The sequence below is a fragment of the Zerene cesonia genome, chromosome Z (genome assembly GCF_012273895.1).
Source record: "Zerene cesonia ecotype Mississippi chromosome Z, Zerene_cesonia_1.1, whole genome shotgun sequence".
NCBI lineage: Eukaryota > Metazoa > Arthropoda > Insecta > Lepidoptera > Pieridae > Zerene > Zerene cesonia.
Window position 1 is genome coordinate 5,193,945 of NC_052122.1, and position 23,233 is coordinate 5,217,177.

A 23,233-nucleotide genomic window follows, 5' to 3' on the forward strand; every position below is an offset into this window, starting at 1 on the left:
TGTTTAAAAGTCGTTATTCTACTTTATTAACATAAAATTATAATCGTGATGCGTATTTTAAAGATAAACGCTGTGTAAGAATATACTAATGGTATAAAATAAAAGCAGAAACACAATAAAGAACATATTTTGTTCTATAGATAAATATTATTTAATAACAAGATACCGCGTATGCGTAAAATTATGTTATTAAAGTAACACATGAGGCTTTGCAATATGTTTTCGCTGAGCTAGTATTTTCATTTCCATCAGACTATTAGGAAGATAAAACAACATAATTATATTAAGTATCTATTATTGAATATATTTTAAGTAAAAATCAGAGTAAGATAAACGCATTAAATTTTATTATTATGAATAAACATGTTTTTACACTAATTAATAAATGCTTTTTGGTCTAATTCTAGGAAATTATGCAAAGTGAGCATATAAAATATGGCAGTGTTTTTGTAAAATAATTATGAGGTTTAAAAATTCATCAATCAACTTATCTTGTGGCCTGAGTTTTTATCGTCAAAACTGGAGGATCTGACCAGCCCGGAGTTAAAATGCGACGGCGAAGGTGTTGTGGTTCCTCCAGAAAATATTCGTAGTTTGAATGGGCTGTCTTTGAATTCAGGAAATTTGAATACAATGTTGGGCCGTTTTGTAGGCTTTAAATAGAGGTCAAATATTGATTGAGTGGTAGTCGTCGTTCTTTCTGTTGCGGTAGTACGAACTTGTTGACTTGGAAGTATGTTCGGTTTTGTAATTGTTGTCGGGGAAGATGCTGTAGATCTGGCTGTGGTCGATTCTATCTGAATTGAACTACTGGAGTCGCCTTTAGATCTGGGAGTATATGTCACCCATGGTCGTGTTGGTCGAGGTGTTACAGTGCTCAGTTCATGTTCTTGTTGATGTTTATATTGACGATTTAGCCACGTGTGTGGCTGTGGGGTGGTAAAAGGTGACAATGTGACGGGTAATTTTGCCTTTGTTGTCGCTGTAAATCCTGAATCCAGAGTAGTGGTTTTCAAGCGAGATTGAAGATTTTCCGGTGTTGAACTTGGTACTTGCCAAATATTAAAATTGCCGTTTTGACTTATATGGTGAAATGTTACAGGTTTTGTTGTACCTGTCGGATATGAACCCGAATTTACCAAGGTGAAACTCCTTACAGGCGAAGAAACTGGTGACATTGTTGTTGTTGAGATATCAAATTCTTGACGTGTTGCGTAACTCGTAGATTTGTTTGAGGGGATTCCTGTTCTTGAGAGAGGCACGAATACAGTTTCTTGGCGAATATTTTTTGAATTATTGATTTGTCTCGGTGAGTCTTCTTTCTTGTTCGATACAGGAGCGGTTCGATTTTGACTTATCGAGGATTGTGAATATGCCTGTATTGTGTATGTAGGCCGTTGAGTCGTCGTGGTTGTTGGTATAGAAGTTGTTGTAATATTTGGAAATCGATGAACATGTTTATAAGGCACTTGTAAATTCCTAACGCTGTTATTTTCGTTATTATTGCTGGAGGACATCTTTTTTCGGCATCGGAATTGATTTGATTCTATTCTTCTTGGATTCGGTGGCTTTATATCCTTTAATGCAGGATCGATAGTAGTAGTAGGGGTACGAATTGTCGTTGTACGAGAAACTGGGGCTTCACTGATTTCAAACCTTTTTTCTCCATCAAATACTGGCGGCTTGAGATCATCTATGTTGTAAATTCTTGTTAAAGGAATTTTCACAGTGTCTGTGACAAATAATTTATTATTTAACCACTCGAATGGACGTTTATTATTTTCATTATAAACATAATAATTATTATTATTAACAACATTTTTAATATTTTCTCCTTCTCTCTCTCTTTCTGATTCCTCGAACTTTCCTCTTAAAAGGGTATTAATAGCAATGTATGGCGGTTTAAGATCGTCGATGTTGGGGAATTTTTTGTAGTAGGGAACGGATTCATTGTTATTTTCTTGTATTCGATGACGTGTCTTTAACGCTCGCCCTCGATCGACGTCAAGCTTGTAAGAAACATCTTTTAAATGGCTATCACAATCAGCAAGATATTTTTTGGTATTGTGTCTGCAATGGTGTGGGTAAACTACCCAAGCCAGAAAACCGTCTCCTTGTAACCGTGTGTGTTCTTTATATATTTGTTGAGCACATTCTACATCGTCTGAAATGTCATCGTCTCGGAACGCAGAGCAGGGTGCTCCGCATGCTTTTCCAGGGCCACACCAATATAATTCACTTATTTGTAATAATCCATGATCACCACTGTGCGGATTGCGGGCGGCGGTGTCGAAACGCGATTCATGGAAAGCGATACACACCCATGTAGCGAGATGATCCTTGTCAACACCGAGTGTTTGCAAGTCTCGTGCGAGTTCGCAGCGATCGTAAATACGTGCAGTGGCCAACGCAAGAAGCGCGCTAGTCAACAACGCGACGCCAAACATTTCAACTTGCGTTTGCGTACCATAACCGAGTGCGCGCTTTTTTACTTGTGGTCTCCCGCCGCGCGCCCGCGCCCATTTTATGTCAGGCCCGCATGCTTACGGTAACATCAACTGCAGCTGATTAAAGTGCCATACATTTTGGAGCAATGATAAATAACTTCATCTGCATAGGGGGAGTACTCTCGAAAGAACGACAAGGTCGAAGTGCTAATTAAATTAACCTTGAAGGAAAGTCGCCTAACAAAACATACATAGATAAAATTTATATGTATGAATACCAAAGACGTTTTCTCTAAATTCCGAAGAACTCATAAAAAGGAAAAAAGGAAATAATCTATAGACGTTAGTTTTATTAATCCAAATAGAAAAAAAAACATAAATGAGAATTTAAGTTTCTACACCTAACAGGTCAACTTAAAGACATTAACCATTTGCTGCTAAGTCAATCGATCATTTTACAACTCGAGTTTAAATACGTCTCGGTTGCGGCAATTTATTAAATTAGACACGATCGATTCATTTATTCGATATATTGTATAGACTAGACTAAAGTGCAGCTATAAACAGCGCCGTTTTAGCCTCTGCATAGGTTAGGAAAGTTGGGCCCTTTGACATTCGTATTTATTAAGAGATACTTGAAGTAAATCTTAAAAATAAACTTGAAATCTTTTTGGATGTTCATATTAAATAAAACGTTAATTTTTGTTTCTTGATGGGGCGTAGTGTCGAAATCATAATATTTATAACTATATAATTTAATAGTAATATATATATTAACCTCAGATATATAATAATAATATATAATTTTAACATCAGATTTTCAATTCGTTGTTTTAAATAAGTTCATTAAATATGTGCTTTGTATTTAGTAACATTAGGTATTACGACTAGTTTAGTATTATGTTATCCGAGTTATTACTTAATGCAAAGTTTGATACAAATTTATTGTTCATAGATATAACCAGGCTACGCTACTGCTTCTAGTTTGAATAAAAAGAGCTAATTTCATCATTATTAAGGATTTACAGAACATAAGCAAAACTTTAAAAAAATGTTAAATGTTACCTTTTTATTTTAGTACAAGTAAAAGAGGCATAGTGATTGAAAAAATCCAGGCTATTGTTGCTTATAAAAGTCATTATATTATTGAAAATCGTCGGGGCTGAAAAATGTATGAAAGGGTCAACAATCCAGAGCCATAACGAAGTTGATGTTTGCCAACAGTGCAAACAGCAAATAACACAGCGACACAAAGGATATTCACTGTAAAACCCGTGTTTATTAAGTTGTACACTATCAATCGGTACACAGCAGTTAACGCACCTACGTATAACGAAACGTGTTTATTTCCGAGTATGTTATGGCTTTTGGTACTTTATGTGAAATATATACAGAAAGATTTTATGCAGTATTTACTATTTTTATTTACCAATACTATAAAATATCGGTCAAGTATGTGTCGGGTGACGCGCAGTGGGTTCAGTTTTTAACACGATTTTGTTAGCTTCACCTGTATGCTTGTAATTTTATGTAACCGACTCCTTTAGACTATTTTCGATCCTATTAAATTCGGTGACAATAACAACTTCATTAGCTTAGAATCGCCAGAACGAAATAATTTCGTTGTATAAAAGCAAGTGAGATAATTTAATTGATTCCATCATTAAAGCGTGTGTTTGTTATTGAGTTGTTTCAACTATATTTGTTAAAAGAGACAAGTGCGAGTCGGATACAACCTAGTCAACAAAACCTGTGGAAAAGTAGTAATAAGATCATTGTATTAAAGTTATGCTAGTCTGATGATTACTAGCGCGATGCTGCATCAAGTAAATAGAAATTTAGCTACCTACTAGTAAATAAAATAAATAATTTCTGTCAGACACAATGAACTCATGTTAAGATATACTTATATATTTACTTCATAACGTTCACGTGTACAATAGAAGAGAAAGGTAGACTTCATAAAATTGTGTAAATAATAACTACGAAGTGTAATGGAAAATAAACCAGGTATAAACGAAAACCTGAACCACATCAAAATTTTTACATAAGGATATTACTGAAATACTACTTTATTATTCAACTATTCAGGACATTAAATTTATTAATTAATATTTGCATAATTAGCTATTCTTGTTTTTATTTTTAATCATAGTTCAAGGTCATATTAACAATGTAAAAAGGCTAATGATTTTGAGTTAGAATTGAGTATATTGATATTTTTATTTTACAATGAACTAGATACTTGAAATCGGTTTAACATAGTCTAAAGAATTTAGATTGCGCCGTTAAAGATTATTATTTTTTATTAGACTAACATTTCGCCCGTGGCTTACTCCGCTTACTCACCCGTGGTGTAAACCGTGTGGTTCAAAACGAATATTATTTCAATTATAAATGCTATACATACTATATATTAACAAATAATAGATTAAATTCAAATACGAAAATTGAAATGAAAGAAAGAAAAAAGTTTTCTCATTTAATAATTTTAAATAAAAGCAGGGATTTGAATTTAATAAGCATAGAATACAAAGCTTATTGTTGTGCTGAATACAAAGCTCTTCAGGATATAGCAGCTTAGAAAATCATCGAGCATCTACCTTACCTACCTACGGAATTCTTACCTTACCTTATAAATTTTGTAAATTTATTTTTAAAAAGCCCCGTGCAAAGGCTCATAGTTACTACTCTTATGCGTTGGTAATTTTATCCCGAGGACCTTTCAACAATGTAATTTATTTAAAATCTACAAAATTGCGTTTTAACGATATTAATCCGGAACTACATTTATAAATTCGTAAATCACTTCTCCAATTTCATATTGCAAATATCGAAAATTTTCATATAAAAGGTAAGAGAAATTCGTTGTTGGCACTTACGTATTTGATTTAATTTAATAACGGCGTATTACATATTTGCTTTATGATTTAAATGTACTATTAATCCTTTATCATTCTCCAATGAACGTAGACAGGACACAAAAGACCTTGCTAATAACGTGCACTAGATATTAAATAGGGATCCTTTGTCTCCTGTTTGTTTTATATTCAAAAGGCGTTATCTTTATAAATATAATTAAACTTACGAATACCATTTCTCAACATGTAAACCTACTTCAATTTGCGAAATACATTATTTAGAATTCATAAACCAGATATTATGTAGGTAATTCCTTGAACAGTTATTGTTTTCTTTAATGTGAGGGTCGAGCACGCTTCGGCCTGAGTTCGGCCAGCTCGAACCGGGACAGATACTACACCTTAAAATGAAATAGTAACATGTGAATACTTCTATGTTTTGTATGGTGAGTGGGCGAGCTGGAGGTCCGATCCGTTTTCTCACCATTCCTAATACGTTCTTTTATTCCTGTAGATAATCCTATCCTTTAATCACTTGTCCCTTATTAAATCGGGCGACGAACGGTGGTGTTCTGTTAACATCAGGCGAACCACATAAATAATTGTTACACCAAAAACCATATAATATTATAAAATAAAAGTATAATTATAGTTATAAACAACTTAATACCTATTTAGCATCCGATATAAGCATACAATATTACCAAACGTTTCGAATTCTATATAAAATACATTTCATTAAAAGCAGAATCGGATTTACTATTTATATTATGATCTGTATCGAAAGTACTTCAAACGGATTACACCCGCGCTGCATAAATCCTCTTACCTATCTATTCAATGATGTGCTAGCAACCAACAATAACTCCAGCATTAAATTTATTTTACGAAAATATAACAAACATTCAATTGACCAACAACATGGGTATTGAGTGGGATATTTGCTAAATAAATTTATTGAACCAGAAACAATAATGACCACTTCAATATCATATCTCACTTTATAATAAGTTATACCATTTTGTAACAACATAGAAAGGTAATATTCTTATTTAATAAAAGTTGCAACAAGATACCTTTCAAATTAATTAACTAATATTCTGAACGTTTTGAGTAATATAGATAAACTAGAGCGGAGCGTTGCTGTAGTTACTGAAATTATTTAGATGAAAATGGAGACTAATGCTACCTAATACACCATACAATGCATGACAATACACATATTACGGACCGTACGCTTCTAGCATAAACAACAAGGTACACAGTCCTATATCCATACTTATTGACTTTAAGCCGTCCTTATATGTGATTATCAAAATTCTAATCAAAGAAATAACCTCTCTTAAAGTGACCCAAAAATAATAGTTATTTAAATGAATTCAAATGAGATCAATAAAGAACGGAATTATATTGTGACAGTAACAAAAACATCATAGAGTCTATCCATTACATTATAACCTCAGTTTGAGTAAACTTCTAGCTAGGACGTGTTTTCACGCTGATTGTGTACTTTTTGTATTTAATTGACCGAAAACCGTACGTAGATAATGTATGCCTTGTTAGTTTTGTTAAACTATAGTATATACATAAATTGGTAATCTGTGTATAGCTTTGTTACAACGATCAATAACACGATAAAGTTAAGGATAAATCTAGCACATTATCCTTTTATCTTTTCTCCAGATGCATGAGTAGGCACAATAAAATTGTTTCGATGGTTGATAGTGAGGTAACTAGTCGAGTAATTCAACAAACTATAATTGAAGCACGATTGATTGCGATTGGAACTCATTTCCACATATCTATATATCACCGTGAAATGTTCACGTGCAAATGAATTGCATTGATAAGGTGAAAGCTTTTTGGTAGATATTATTTTTAAGTTTTTTACCAACTTCCAAAACACAAGGAGGAGGTTCAAGATTCGTTTGAATGTATTTTTTGTGTATGTTACTCTATATATTCGGCAGTTGGATGATTTCCCACACAATACCTGGGGATGTCAATAAAATCCAAAATCTTGTTAATATCTTGTTTACTTTTAACTGAATTAAAAAACTAAGTAATATTCACCATAAGAAAAGGTAAGATAGGGTTTACATAGTCACTCATATTATATCGCTTTTACATGTTAATTAATGAACTTATTCAAGGTCGATCTCGAATTTTAAAGCGGTTTTAGTGAGATTAATTTGAGTTTAATTGCCAAGTTTTTAATATCATACTCGTTTAATATTATTTATGTATACCTTTCCTGGCAAGCAAAAATGATTTGAATTTGTCGACGATTTCTCAGCTCTATCCGATTAGAAGTAGATACAAATTTCTATAGCGGAAGTCTAAAAAAAACCAAATTAATTGGTTGCTCATTTTAAACAAAAAGTTTAATAGGTAAAATACGAGTTCTGCACAAATTTAATTCTTTTTTAATTTACTAAGTAAGCATGATGTACAGACATCACTTTATATTTGATTATCATTTCATGCATCAATTGTTCTCAATACGATATCACGACGGCTAGGACGACGTATCGCAGCTTCTGCTCATCGATACCATGAACGATCCTTCATTGGCTTATGATATTGACAGACATTGATTGGGCTTCAAATTTACAAATTTAAGGCTGTGTTTACATTGGAGTTTCTTGAGATGGCTAAAAGAAGCCTCAGAAGTGTAGTCGAGCTGATTAAGAAGAGCGAAATATTTGTATTCGAAAATATGCGAGGTACAAGACGCGGAAGTGGCGAACAACGAACAAATGGGTGGCGTGGCCTAGCTGGACGGTTTTTTCGAGCGGTTAATATAATTAGCCTCCACGTTATTTAGGGGTCAGAATGTACTCACCAACACAACTGTACAGCTCCATGGCGCCTTTCAGGAGACACCCGTTCTCCCTTGTGATACCTCCAGTCACATTTAGACAGAAGCAACCCTCGTCATTGTCTAAAAACCATTCGTGAGCGGCAAACCTCGCGACTGGTATCCCGTTATACTCAGTGTCGTATTGATACCTTAATTCTACCGATCTATAAATAAAGTAAAAATTACGTAAAGCAAAATCGAGAAATTTGAAACTATACACTCATTAAAGAATTTGGTCACTGTTGTATGTAATTATAAAAATGAACCGAAGGTATAAATTATCTGCAATTTAAATTAAGGAAAGTTCAACATCCCTAGTTACATAATGTTCCCGTATGTCTCCGTATATAATATATATTGTACCTATTTATAATTGAGGTGCCAAATAGGGGACAATGCAGTTCACCAAAGTATTCAGAGAAAGTTATAGAGAGTCTATCTTGAATGACATTGTGTTGTTGGAAAACGATGAAGTTGGAATAGTTTGGAGGAAGCTGGTTGCAGTATTTAGAGATATAGTATCTATTTTATTATTTAACACCGGGGGTATTATTAATACATTTTAATACTGTTTTGTTTTATTTATAGGCTGTTCATCGTAACTGTGCTTTTTGTTACAATTTATAGAAAGCAGAATTATGAAAAATAGTTATAAAAATCTTCATGGACATAGATAAAAAATAAGAGAGCGAACTGCGATACTTTAAGAAAAGGTAGATAAATACATGGATATCCCAAACTTCAGTATCACCTGAAAATTATGTGTCAAAATACAAAAGAAAACTTTGTAGTTCTTAAAATAACTTATGTATGCTGTATGTATTACGACAATTTAACATTATCAGATGGTATGTTCAAAAGCTAAAATAATGTTCTATCGTCTCATGTGTACAAATCTTTAGACCTCACCGATGTCTATAATAGAATCAAATTAATTTGTCTTCATGTATCTATGTACTGAATGTATCATTTTCAGCGATATTCTAGTAGCTCTTGGTAGATGACATATATCGTTTGTACGGACTACGACACGGTTGATAGGACAGACGAAATTCGATAAGTGAGGTTGAGTGAATGCCCGTATTGGTCCAGGCATCGGTTCGGTATAGGGGCAGACAATAATCTAATCTTACATTACGATATAATTAATCATGTTCTTCCACGTAAAAAAAAAATATATTTTTGAATATAACATTCCGCCAGTGCGAACATGAGGAATCAATGTCGAAAAACAGCCGAGAGTTAATTATAGGTATCAGGTAAATATATTATTAGCACGAATCGATGACGAAATATGTTTCCAATTTAATTATCATCAAATATAATAAATGGCTCAAACGGGTAAAATATTTAATAACAACGTATTGATATTGTCATGCATTTCCTGCATTTCTATCAAATTAATTTGTGGTGACAGAAATATTAATGGTCAACCAACCACAGAAATGATCCCCTGTAACTCAGTTATCACGCTCTCGGGTGAAACGAGATTATAAGTTTGGTGAAATTGAGTTAGGTAGTGAAATTTTACGAGTTTTATAAAATTTATGCTGTGCACAATATAGGAATTTTTATTCTGGTCTGGAATTAATTAATCTGTTAGAAGTATATTTGAGGTTGTAGGTACATCGGAGCTATAAAAGCTTCATTTAATATATATTTTGACGTATTAAAAGATATATTACATGAAGATATACTTGTATTTGCATTAATTGAAATATCTCTCTTGTACATCACTTACATAACTTTGGTTTATAAAAGATTTTTAATTTTAATTATGATTGCGAGTTTCGGAGTTCCGGCTTTATAACAAGGTAGTAGGTAAATATGGCTTCATCAGTTCATGAAAGACTGTATGTAGGTGTTTACATTTTTCATTTTACCTTTATTTCAAAAGAACAAAAGAAAGTTAACAAAGTTTATTTCTAACTTTGTATTGTTTTACTTCACTGCGCAATTGTTGAAAGCTTATTTTGAATAAAATTACTCACCTACAAATGTCCAGATTGAGGGCGTATTTAGATTCGTCTCTATCAACGAACGGTGGGAATATGGCAGAATCTGTGCCATTAATCATGTTACATATGCCAGGGTATGTATCGCCTGCTTCATTTCGTTGGGGGACCCAGTAGTCGACGTATGATGATCCATTGTACGATTTGATAATACCGAGCTTACTGCGGTCCTCGATACCTCTGAATACTTCGTATATTTCGCTGGGATTGTCTTGTTTCTGTGAAAAGGACATAAAACATAAAGATAAGAATCTATAAATTTGTATACCGCGTATTATAATTTATAAAATTACTAACTGTACTCTCCGCCCGGGTTAAAATACAAACTATCCTTTATTTTAAGTTGGATTGTTTGGACAAACTGTTGAGTAGTTTAGGATTCCATCGCGGACAAACAATATGACACGTAATTTATACGTATTAAGATAATCCTTGTGTTATATTAGTTTTAAATTATTGGTAGATGCTTTGAGTAAGACTAAGTAATATATATGACTTTCCAGAATACAGAACATCAAGTAACTATAAACAAAGCAGTTGTTGTTATGTCTAGGGGCGATGTGAACATTATCCATCAAATAACTTCTCTGCTAATTTACCTGCTATAAACATGGGCGTCGCGAAGGGGGTTTACCCCCATTCTCTCCCTATAGATTCAGGGTTCAATGGAGGGTGGTTGACGGTTCCGATAATGTAGTTATCTTTGCTTAATGATATTTTATTTTTCATTTATTTAGGGCTAGACTTCATATTACCGTAGAATATAGTTATTTTATTTCCTTTTGTGTATTCGGGTGGACCAAAAGAGTAATTCTTTGCTAATTTTTTGAATTAATTGCTAATGTCAAGTTTGTCTGGATTACAAAATACACAATAAATAATTCTGACGACGAACGATTAGATACTTCTTAAAATATAGTGCAGTATTTCCAAACATTGCAAAATATCAAAAGACAATAATAGTTTAATTTTCCACAATCCGCAGTTTTTTATAAACATCTAAAAATAGGTGTTCATATATCGTTTAGCAATATGTATAAGTAAACGACATTTTAATAGAAAAGCCAGGCACATTCGACGTTATATTTATATAATTTTGAAGAAGAGACTTTCTTCCCGTTAAGAAGTGCCTGCCTACATTTGTTTCATATTTAAATTACAAAAGAATAGAATATATAATAATGCTTTTAATTAATATTTGTCTTGTCTTCTGCATAATGATTTTGAGGAGGAGTGTAGTATGGCGACCTTCTGGTAAAGATTCAATCGTTTTTCTGTCCTATTTGAGCGATATATTTGCAAAATTTTATAATATACTAGCTGCGCCCCGCGGTTTCACCCGCGTAAGTCCGTATCCCGTAGGAATATCGGGATAAAAAATAGATGTTGGCCGATTCTCAGACCTACCCAATATGCTTACCAAATTTCAGAGGAATCGGTCAAGCCGTTTCGGAGGAGTATGGCAACGAAAACTGTGACACGAGAATTTTATATATATAGATTTTAATATACGCAGTGTATCGCATAACGCGGGAATTTCAAATTGAAATTATTGCCTGCTAACCTAAAATGAGCTGTACACAGCAATCTCAAAAAAACTGGTTTTAAAGACCGAGAGGCTGATGCAGAAAATGTTATAGAATAGGCGTATTAATAGTGTATCGCTTTCCTCAGTTTACTTAATAGTTACCTAAATAGTTAGGTACTTACTAAAACTATAAGCATCTGGGAATATTATAAAATAACCAGAGGATACTTCAGTTTTCTATAACTTTTTAACTTTTTAACCTCTAATGTTTTGTGTTTAAAATTAATATCCATTCATTTCAAGAACATTCATTATTTTGTGATAGCTGCCTTATTGTTTGCATATATTTAATAAGTCTTTGTTTTTTCATAACCATATAAAATAAATTCTATCCATTTTTGTATATATGAGATATCCTAGAAAATAATTTTTACCTGTCCTATTAATTTCCCTCGTCTAAAAATATTCGCTTTCCGCCACCGTCAAAAGTTGTGCATTTATAATGTTAAAAGGAAGCACTAATCAGGGTTAGCTATGGCGGCCAATGTATTTTTCGAGCATTAACTCATTTTTACACGCACATCAAACAGACTTCAGCCTTTGCATTGCAGACATAATTCGAGAACTATATCGTATTCTTTTACTCTTACGTTTTTCTTCTTGTGGGAAAGAGACGTAATGCAGGATACAACATTTTTAAACAAGACTTTGAGATACAATTTTAATCCTTTTTATTGTGTTACCACGTACTAGCATGTTATTGAGTTAAAAGGGTTTAACTGGCTATGCGTTTGTTGCTTATTATTATCAATCTTTCACTAACATATTTTCAGTATCATTTTACGCATAGGTATGTTTTTGAATTCAAGCATAACTGAAATACAGTTTAACTTAAAATCATGGAATTTTAAGCAAAAGTAAGTTAACACACTATGAAATAATAGTATAAATCCATAGTTATAAAAGCATATTACTTTAAAACAACATTAATCAATTCACCAGTTCAACTAATATAACGTGTTTTATAGCGATATAAACAATAAAAGCTACAGAGCTACTTTTTTAGTTCAATAGAATAGTTATTAGGGCATTAATTAAGTTAATCAACCCCAGTATGCACTAAGTCAGTAATGCAATGAAGAGGTAATTAACTCTATCCATTGAGCGACGGGATAAAGGTCAGGTCCAAGACGTATACCTAACTGCTCCCCGTAGACCACTCAGACTAAACAATCCGCACTTCATTTTGTAATTAGAACGGTTTTAATCAAATCGATTAGGGATTAAACCCTGCAGCTATTTGATATTATGAATTGGTACTAGACATTTCTATTACTACCTAATTAATGTTAAGCTAATTGGAAATATCTGCGATCAGTTGTATCGTTAACAGCGTAATAATAGTTCAAAACATAATAACTAGGATTTAAAACATATTTTGATAGTTATTGTAGGCAGCGGTAATGTTTTGGCTATCCCATCTAAATCAATACAGAGTTTGATTGAAAATATTGTAATTTTTATGAAATATACATAATACTGTACAACAGAAACACCATTGAATGCAGAATATTATTAAGATCGCTAAAATATATAATCATTGACATGAATACTCAAGTTTCAAAATGTTTAAATGGTATTTATGAGTACCGAGATGTTTGTGTTGTCCGAATGCTTACGGTAAAATTCTCATACTGCATATTCCAGTGCAACGTGTTCCTAGGAAATGGAGAGAGGATCTATGTTAATTTAAAATGTGTAATTAAACCGGAAAGTTTCTGAGTATTTCACATATGTATATAAAGTATCGCTTATTTAACATGGCGTTAATGTGTATGAATAAATTGAAAGCTGAAATTTCCAGCAACTGAATCATGTTTGCAAATTCTCCGAAATGAATGTTATCTCTATTATTTGAAATTGTACAATAACTTCATTACGTGATACTGAGAATTCAATATTTATAAAATATAAAAAGCAGTTTATACGACAGTGGATATAGACAAAAGGGGGGCATCCATTATGTGAGGCGTTCAAGGTAGAAAGGTGTCGATCTCCAAGGTCGGGAAATATAACGTATTTTCTTTTTCTGTTTGAAATAGGAGTTAGGTTACTATTTAAGTTTTTTTTTATTAATTTCTTCTTACAATTTTAATTTCATAGTATTTTTAAGCCTTAGTATAAACTAGGCGTAAATAAAAATACAATGGATTGTATCAAATCTCACGAAATCTCACAAGAGGGTTGGTCAACGTTACACGTAACCTTTACTAGCTACATAGTATCTCGGCGGGCACCTGAAGCTGTTCGAAATATTCGTTACATTCGTGTGTAGCAACAGCAAGATATTCCATACTTACATAATCAACAACGGTAAATATTAGAGAGCCATCTTCCTGTTCCACTAAATTCTTCACATCAGCACCAATTTGGCGAATTTGGTCGCAAGCTACACCGCCTATAATGCCCGGGTTCTTGCATATCGGAATGCCGTCGAACAAAAAGTCTCCCACACGTGTCGTCATAATTGGACCGTTGTGATCTCCAAATACACTGTTAAGAGCTAAGCTCAACGCAATCATCAGATATGGGAATAATTTCTCAGCCATTTGGAGAATACCCTGAAAACAAATAATTGTCATAAATATGGTGAGTTATAAGATCTCCTACTTATTAATAATCTTATTAAAATACTGAGACCTGAGATAAAACAATTGCTCTACTATTATAATATAGTAATTGTCAAAATGCAATACACGATGAAATGAAGATACAGTTGCATGGCAATTTAATATTAACACGATATGTTACTGTTATAGAACACAACAAGGTACTCAATTCCGTCACATAAGTGAAGTCCCGTGTCCCCTAGTGGGGTATGGGGCAGATGATATACATCTGTTTCACTGATCGATTTTCTTTATGGACAAGTAGGTGATCAGCCTTCTGTGTCCTGCCAGACCGAGACATTTTTTTTTGTGCGTCCCCACCGGGAATCTAACCCAGGACCTCCTAGGTTCTAAGCTCACGCGTTAACCACGGTACCAAGGAGGCGGTCAATTCCGTCACATAATGATCATTATTTCCACATTACTTAATTTAAAGTCCCATTTGTCATCTATATTGCATATATATGAGCGAAGGTATTTGTTTCATGAATAAATTTCACAAATCAGTAACAATGAAACTGATCAATAATATGTTATATTCATGTAGCTACTAGAGCTACAAATTCCGGAAAGCTGAAATACTTCGATCAACATCGGGTAGTAAGGAATCCGTTTGTTATGAGAATAAATTAATACTAATACCTGTAATTTCAATGGTATTTACCGGAATATCTAAGTTCTCAAAATTTAATTTAGTTTCAATTCACTCCAAATTGCTATAGGCAAATAACATTGAGGATTTATCACAAAAATTTTGTAGCATCGTTACCTAGTTGTAAATAATTTATTACAAGTAAACCATACTATAAACAATTATACAATGAGACAGGCATTCTAGTTAAATCTTTGTTGAGCAAAAAAAAAAATATGTATAGGTGTATTCTCTCCCACTCACATACTATACATCTCACACGACTTCACACTTACCCTGTTTGACCCTAGAAACAGGTTAAATAATGGAGTGATTGGAATCAACTGCCCATAAACAATTTTTCGTAATACACCCAATGTTTTAAAAAATACATTTAGTTATAACCAATTTTTCCAATACGTAAAAAAAATTGATATTTGGAATAGAAGAGTTATTTGCATTGTTACATGTTTACTGAGAGTTGTTTCCAATCACCCCTGTTTCAATTACCCAGATTGACTATCATCAGAAACGACACATTATAAACCTTTTTCAAGTTTTATTACTAGCCGCCATTTTAACTACAGGTACCTAATTTGAATGATCGCTTATAATCATAATTAAATACTAGTCTGTAAGGTAATTATATTTAATTGAGTTGATGATAAAAGTTTGCTTCTCAATTTGTAGAACTCATGTGAATTGTGCGGTCTACATTACTGTCAATGGATATGAATTATATTTTTATGTTGATAAACAATAAGGCGTACCTATCTATATTAATCTTATGCCTACTGTTAAGAAATACCAGTGCAGTGTGATTAAGATAACAGACACACTTTATCCAACCTAGATATCGAATTACGAAAGCAAAGATAAAAAATATCGGATTAATAAATAATTATTATTTAATTAAATGCTTGATTTCGAAAACACCTTTGAACGGCGAGAAATACCTATTAAGATTGAATTAGTACGACTGTATTGGAAACAGTATTGACGCCTCTTAGATTGTACAACGCTTTGACAACGCCGGAAGTCTGGAACGGTTGCATAGATGAGAAATGAATTCTATATTGACATAAGCATGTATGTAGATTGAAGAATATATACATGATAAAAATATTATAATAGCATTTTAATTAATATTTTAATGCAGTAAAACTAAATGCGTAATATTCATAAACATTATTTTATTCAATATTCATCATAAACTTCTACTATTATGGTAAAAACATCTGCTGTTATGGTTTTTTAAGTTAACACTATACTTATAATATAATTCTAAAGCTATGACCTAATTACAGCACACATATATTAATGACATATAAATAATAAATATATTTAATATGAACAACAAGGTATGAACATATTTAAGACATTATAAAAGCACAAAACATTTTAATGAAGGAGAAAAGATATATTAGTAAATTTTTCTGTAATTTTCACAACTTAAGTAGGTTAAATTAAACAGTATTTATTGCATAAAAATATTACTGATAAAAATTAAGAGGTTCACATGAAATTAAAATTAATGAAGCCTAACAAAATCATATATCAAATGTACCAACAATGCACACGAATTATGTATTTCCTTACAATTACAAATTATCAATTTATTTCTATTCATATATTTAATTATATCGCAACGCAAGGATCTCATTTCCTTCGAAATTTGTTGTACTGGCTTAAATTTTGTTAACGCCGCTCGCACTTTCACGGAAACAAAAATGTTTATTGAGTTGAATCCGATCTGCATGCTGGCAACAGGTGAATGCATCAGACAACACAATTATTCGGTGGAGGCAACCCGTCCTCACACAAACCAGTTAATTCCGAGGGGTGGAGGAGGGAGGTGGCTACCTTTGCCACCCCAGTGAAAATTTCGTAAAACACAAATGTGTTTATAAAACAATATGGAAAATAAAATTATTTTTCCAATTTTAAATGAATCATCTCAAATATTTACATATGTTTGAGTTATGTTTAAGCAATAATATGACAGGAGTAATAGCCAACCCAGTGTGGTAGCTAGGTACCTACCACACTGGGTTACGTTGGAATATCTACGATAATTTGACGTAGTGGATTGCCTATTGAGTTTGATTATTGTTTAAAAATGAAAACAAGTGATATTATATGTAAATTAATACAATTTTATTCTAAAATAGCGATTTAAAATTGCAACCTATTTAAGCGACAGAAGGTACGTTTTTATTAGAGATTTGTTGCAATTTCATTCTATAGAGGAATCTGGAATGGTACAAGTAAATTAAAATTAAAATTATTCTTGTAAATAGGAAGTTGGGATCATGAAATAAATCTCGACCTGTATATTACACACCATATCATAATATCTTAAAGGTAACTCTCTAATATAGATATTATGATAGGCCTTTTAAATTCCGATTTAGGTAAATATAACTAAATAATTCACATGTTTGGATTGTATTGTACAAATAACGGTTAATAAACGGATGAGAGCAAAATAAACGTTTAACTAGATTTGAAAAACGTAACTAAGTTTATTATTTCATTGTGCTAGTACATGATGTAGATTGTAGGTACATTTTATGTAACAATACATTAGTCCATTGAAATGTTACATTTTTTAGGCCTAACCTTGCGTTTTTTAGAGGACGCAATTTTATTTTTTTGATGTGTAGAGGGGGTCAGTGTAAAGCTAAAACCGTCCTCTAAGAAACGCAACCCCAAATGTAACTTTTCAATGGACTACATATGTTTGATTATGCTTAAAGAAGTAGTACAAAAAAAAAAAATGAAAAACGCAATAAGAAAAATTTCTCCAAATTGTTCATTGACATGTTCACCGTCTATCAATAACAAAAAATAACAATATGCAATAACACATCTTTGCTTTTAAAATATCGACGTCGGTAATAAAAAAGGAAGAACATTAATTGGCACCGATTAAATTTTTGGGGCTAAATCATACAGAACTCCGAACTCATATAAATGTTATATTTTGATGCATTAGTTTCGGGTAATTGCGAGCGTACGATGTTATTTGAAATAAATGGAATTGAATTTTCACTTCATGGAATCGATGTTTAAATGAATTGTATGGACACATTGCGTAAATATACAGGGTGAGATTACAAGAATCATCAGCAATATATAAATTATACTAACATTACCGGAAATTCCCCTCCGTCCATTATTATTTTATTTCAGGAAAGCAATATAGACAGTAAATAAGTTAAAAATATCGACTGTATATATAAAACGAATTATTTCAGTAATGTTAAAATTCATTAGACCATATGTAAATGGTCAACCACAATAGAGTGCGACGTAGGCACCAGGTACAAAGGCCTACGATTCAATTACTAATACAACATTCTGCTATCTGATTTGCCGGGATGCATGCAGGCAAAGTGCGTTGTACTAATGGTCTGTCGATACAATGGGCTCGTCAAATTAGTGATCGTGTAATGTGATACTTCATAAAGGCTTTTGTTATAAAGGTATTTGTATTTTACGCAAACATTTTGGTGTTTGGTCGTAACTGACCCACGGAAGACGTATGTTATATGTTAAATCCTCCCCCCTCCCCCTCCTTCACCAAATATTAGAAGAGGAAAGGGTTTGGGCAAATGCATTGTCTGCTTTTGTGACAGTTTTGTGAAAGTAAAGGAAATGGAAAGAACTGGCGCTGGGGATAAATGAAATGAACAAGAGGAAGGAAGCCTCCGGTTCCCTCACTTATCATACAATGTACAGTAAACATCGGGGCATCGAGTGGGAGCCTCCTTGGTGGGAGCTGGCCCAATGCGTTCCGTGCTCGACTCCCACATGAAATATTGCTGTTACCTACATATACTATTTTACGCAATTAGAGTATACTTATTATATGTGAAAACCCGCATACCTTGACAATGGAATCGCTGCCATCATTAAAATGACTAGATCAATTACCAACGGTATATGAATGAACACGGAAGACCGGTTCATAAATAATTACTTTATTGCAAAATATTAATCAATCGACATAATTAACGTTTCCATAAGAAAAAATGGTCTAAAAGTAGTACACTAGGTAGAGTAATAGTTGAGGGCACTCGAGGTTATTAACAGTAAAACAAAAAGTAAACACTATTTACTTAAAAACCTCAAACGTGAATTTTGTTATCACAGAGAAATTGAAGTGAAGTTGGAAACTGCTTGTTATTTATTTCATTTAGCATTTCGATACAGCTGAAATTAAGGTGTACAGTCCATCTGATCTATCATCAGATCGGCTGTGAATGTACAATAATTAAGCTGCGACACTGACAAGAACTCTACAACAATTTACAGCAGTTTCCTGCTGTTTGGGCTTGATTAATTTGTGTTGATGAGAACCTTTCTCCTAGAATCTAGATGGCTCAAGCTTATGACTTTCATTAGGGGGACTGGTGCAGAGGACTAGTCTAGTCATGTCATGATGATGTTCTAGTCATACAAAAAGAATATATATGGTTTCGGGCCTGTGCAAAGAACAATGATTAAAATTTTGCATTAAAAATTGAAAAAAAATCTTTGTTTTGTCTTCATTTTTTACCTTTTGAAGACGGTAAAATTTTTGTCTGTAAATAATTTATCAATATACCTACCTACTTTTTTGTATCTAATAATTGATAGAAGAGAATTCCTGTGGGATAGTTGGAAAGTCAAATCCATATCTTGTTTTAAGCTTAAACAAACTATTTAACAAGACTTCTTCCATAGTCAGTGGTTCCCTTAACTTAGTTTTTTAATAATTGGTCAGCTGTTTAAAGAAAAAAAGGTTGCTTCGCAATGGCATTGCTGTTAATTTTATAAAATTTTAAATTTTCATTCCATATCATTCGCTCTGCGAGATTTCTTATGACTTATGATGACATTAGCGTTCCGCCCCGTCTTTGCACGGGGTACACATATAGTCTGTATGTAGCCTTCAGGGATCACATACATATCTAACGATGGAAGAATTTTTAGAAATAAGTTCAGCAGTTCCTGCGATTAGCGTTCAGACATACAAACTCTTCAGCTTTATATTATTAGAATACAGAAGTCTAGATTTGATATGCTACAGTTGGTAGCTAGTAGTTGTAGTAGGTATTTGCCTACTTAATTTTCTTTAGTTTGATAGAAGGTCTTTGAAGGGTTACGGTTGGAAGAGAATAATTCCGCCTGAATATTAGCGAAACATATCATATTATAATTCCGCTGTCAACTTAACACTACAATTGAAAATTAATAGATACACTTTTCAATGAATAATAAAAACAAAATAATATACCTCTAGGTAAACAACATGCCCAGAACCTAGAGGGATATTAGATATTTTCCAGAGATAACATTATATTGTATTTTCGAGAATTCCAATACTACAATACACAATATTGATATTTTTGATAAGGATAGTAAATATTGCGTCAATACAACATTGAGGTAAGATGAAAGTATCTCTATTATACACACCTATACATACACATATAACTAAAAACTATATAAAGACGCGCAACAGTATAGTTAAGTTCTGCAATAGTTAATAATAACTGAAATTACTTACATGGTATGGAATATTGACTACAGTTACTATGTCGTCTTCAGTGTGAGGATAAGAAGCTTCCGCATCAAACTCGAACATATCCCTTATACGGTATTTAATTATATCCCCATCCATTTCTTCAACTTCTCTCCGATTATATAACCTTTTTAAAACAAATAACATTTCAATAGTTTTGAAATTTAAATGTAAGCATCCTTAACAAATAGACTAATATTACTTTTAAATAAATTGCTATTTACTGTATAAAGCAAAATAATAATAAATAACATGTAATGATAAATAATTATAAGTAAAATAATTCTATTTGGAAAAGGCTTACACTTTCTATATTTTTTACTTCAGTGCCTATCTTAGATTAAAAAAATAAGGTTTTACGTAAATGTTTTCAAAAAAAGTCCATGTTTGTGACACATTTTCTATACAACTTACTTATAAACATAAGGGCCCATTTCGTTGAGTGCGGGTACTCCGCCGGCGAGAACAGCGTCTGGATTGGTGATATTGAAAATCCTTATTTTGAATGACAGTGGGAATGGTATTTCCTCAAACCTTTCCAACGCTTCGGTGTTATTAACTAAAGCAACCTCCTACAATGTAAAAATTAGCCAAAGTCTCAACGTTATAATATTGGGTTGGAGAAATTTTTACAATATCAGTAAAACTTCGTTTCTATTTACATATTTTTATAACATGTATCACACTATACCATCGGATTTAATCGATTTATGTCCCCCTGCAAAAGTAGATACTCATACACAGAGACAGATAAGATTAGAAATATTTTAATAACTTGTATATTTGCAAAATTTGGTATCCCTGTACTTTTTTGCACATAAAGAAAATAGTCATGCCTTCGGCATGAAATCAGTTACAGACTCTAGACATATAATTAATAATAAACTTATAATTAATAATACACCTTATAATAAATGTGCCTTGTGAAAATCAATCAAGTGAATACTCACCCGATAAAAAACGAATCACAGTTAGACTGACTGCAGTGATATTTTAATAGGTTTTACAGTTATTAAATACGCATAAAAATTTATGATTTATTTCATCGTGAAACGAAATGTAGCGGACGTGTCTGTTCGTGATGTGTATACTTTAAATTCCATTTACCATTTAAAAATTAGCGAATGTTACGTGATTCAAGGAAAAGTCTTTACTTTAAGTTTACTTACGTCAATAATCATCCTGTCCACAATATCGGGAACAACTACGAAACTAACTACGCAACTCACAACAACTAATGCAGCGCCTAACACGGCGCTGGTGACGCCGCATGCAAACAACGAACACATCTTGTAGTAAATTAGTTGTAAATGAACATAATACGAGTTTACAAAACCCGCGGAGTTAATGATGATAGTGTGTAATTGTTAATTTATTTTCTATTGATAGCGACGTACATATCTGATTAGAGATCGTTGTCTCGAAGATTTGTGCGTTTTTTATGATATATTTAATTTCCAGGGTATGTCCAAATGTAAGTATATTGTTTTTGTTTTTATTTTATTATCTTTGTGTAGTTAGAACCAAGAATACGGAAACATTCCGAAATAAATTCAATTATTATTCATAAATTTTTGCAAATATATAAAGCACCATCTAATATTAACGGTTTGTCGGCCCGTCACTACTCTAATTAAAGTTAAAGGTTGGTGCTTAAAATACAAAGTAAAAGATTAAAAATAAAAATAAAAGTTTGTCAGACTTTAGGACTTTAGGATATAAAATGACATGTTCTAACTTTGTGAGAGTCTGGTAGATTCTGAACAAGAATTGAAGGACAATGTTAGATATGAAGATGTAGGATCCAAATCCTACATCTTCATATCTAACATTATTGAATTTTGTATTTTCATTTTATATTAAACGATTATTATTTACATAAAATGTACGGATCTACAAGATCGATAAAAATAAAATCCTATCTGAGTCAAAGCAGGTAATCGGTAATTATCACTTAATTAATTATAAGACAGAAGTATAATGAAAAATAAAATTTCTAATGCTTTTCATTCATAGATTGTTTTAATTTCAATAATGAAATGATAACGATTGTTAGATTTTTTTTAGTTTTCCTTATTTTACATAAATTTTAAAGTTGACCATCAATTTTAGAATGTTACAAATTTTTGAAAGACTTTAACGGTCATTGCCTATCTTTTACAAAGATACACATTGCGGAGGAATTTATAGAAATTGCGAAAGCATTTCGTAGCCTAGGATCTAGATGCATAATTGAACTTCATCTTTGACACAATAATTAAATCACAAAAAATTACTTTTCTCTTTTTTGTGTTCGTAATACATTTAATACATATTTTATAAATAAAAGGCACATGGAGAGCATCGAACCCTTGAACGTTGCTACCTCTATAGTTGTGAGTACGACAGCGAGTCTGAACTGTAGGTAGGTACGTACGCGTGCATGTGTGTGTAAGCATTTTTTATCGTTAATATGTATTTAATACGAATGTAAATATAACATGAAATAAATACAGTTTTTAAATCAATCAAATGACTACCCGTTGTCGTTCTTTGTTGTAACATTACGTTGTTTGTTACTCCCATATAAATAACTTTTTTTTTTAACCATATATACAGACCGCAGTATAGAAATAATACTTAACTGTTACAGCCTGATGGCAGACTA

The 23,233-nt window shown here is 32.4% G+C and overlaps 2 protein-coding genes across 2 annotated transcripts in view; both read right to left on the bottom strand.

Moving 5' to 3' along the window:
* LOC119835522 (sensory neuron membrane protein 2-like) overlaps window positions 1-22,055 on the bottom strand; it is a 29,809-nt gene extending 7,754 nt beyond the window's left edge. The window contains exons 1-6 of the mRNA XM_038360406.1: window positions 21,756-22,055; window positions 21,001-21,158; window positions 20,572-20,713; window positions 14,075-14,335; window positions 10,163-10,404; window positions 8,154-8,335 (exon numbers count right to left, since the gene is read on the bottom strand). Coding sequence (XP_038216334.1) covers window positions 8,154-8,335; window positions 10,163-10,404; window positions 14,075-14,335; window positions 20,572-20,713; window positions 21,001-21,158; window positions 21,756-21,875 — 1,105 coding nt within the window. The 5' untranslated portion in view covers window positions 21,876-22,055. The remainder of the gene's footprint in view (window positions 1-8,153; window positions 8,336-10,162; window positions 10,405-14,074; window positions 14,336-20,571; window positions 20,714-21,000; window positions 21,159-21,755) is intronic.
* Window positions 326-2,500, bottom strand: LOC119835521. The gene has a single exon (XM_038360405.1). The coding sequence runs from the start codon at window positions 2,445-2,447 to the stop codon at window positions 483-485; it is 1,965 nt and encodes a 654-aa protein (XP_038216333.1). The 5' UTR covers window positions 2,448-2,500; the 3' UTR covers window positions 326-482.
* Window positions 22,056-23,233: the final 1,178 nt, after the last annotated feature.

Coding starts and splice junctions, on each gene's coding strand:
- LOC119835521 (XM_038360405.1), bottom strand. CDS start 2,447: ATGTTTGGCGTCGCGTTGTTGACTAGCGCGCTTCTTGCGTTGGCCACT.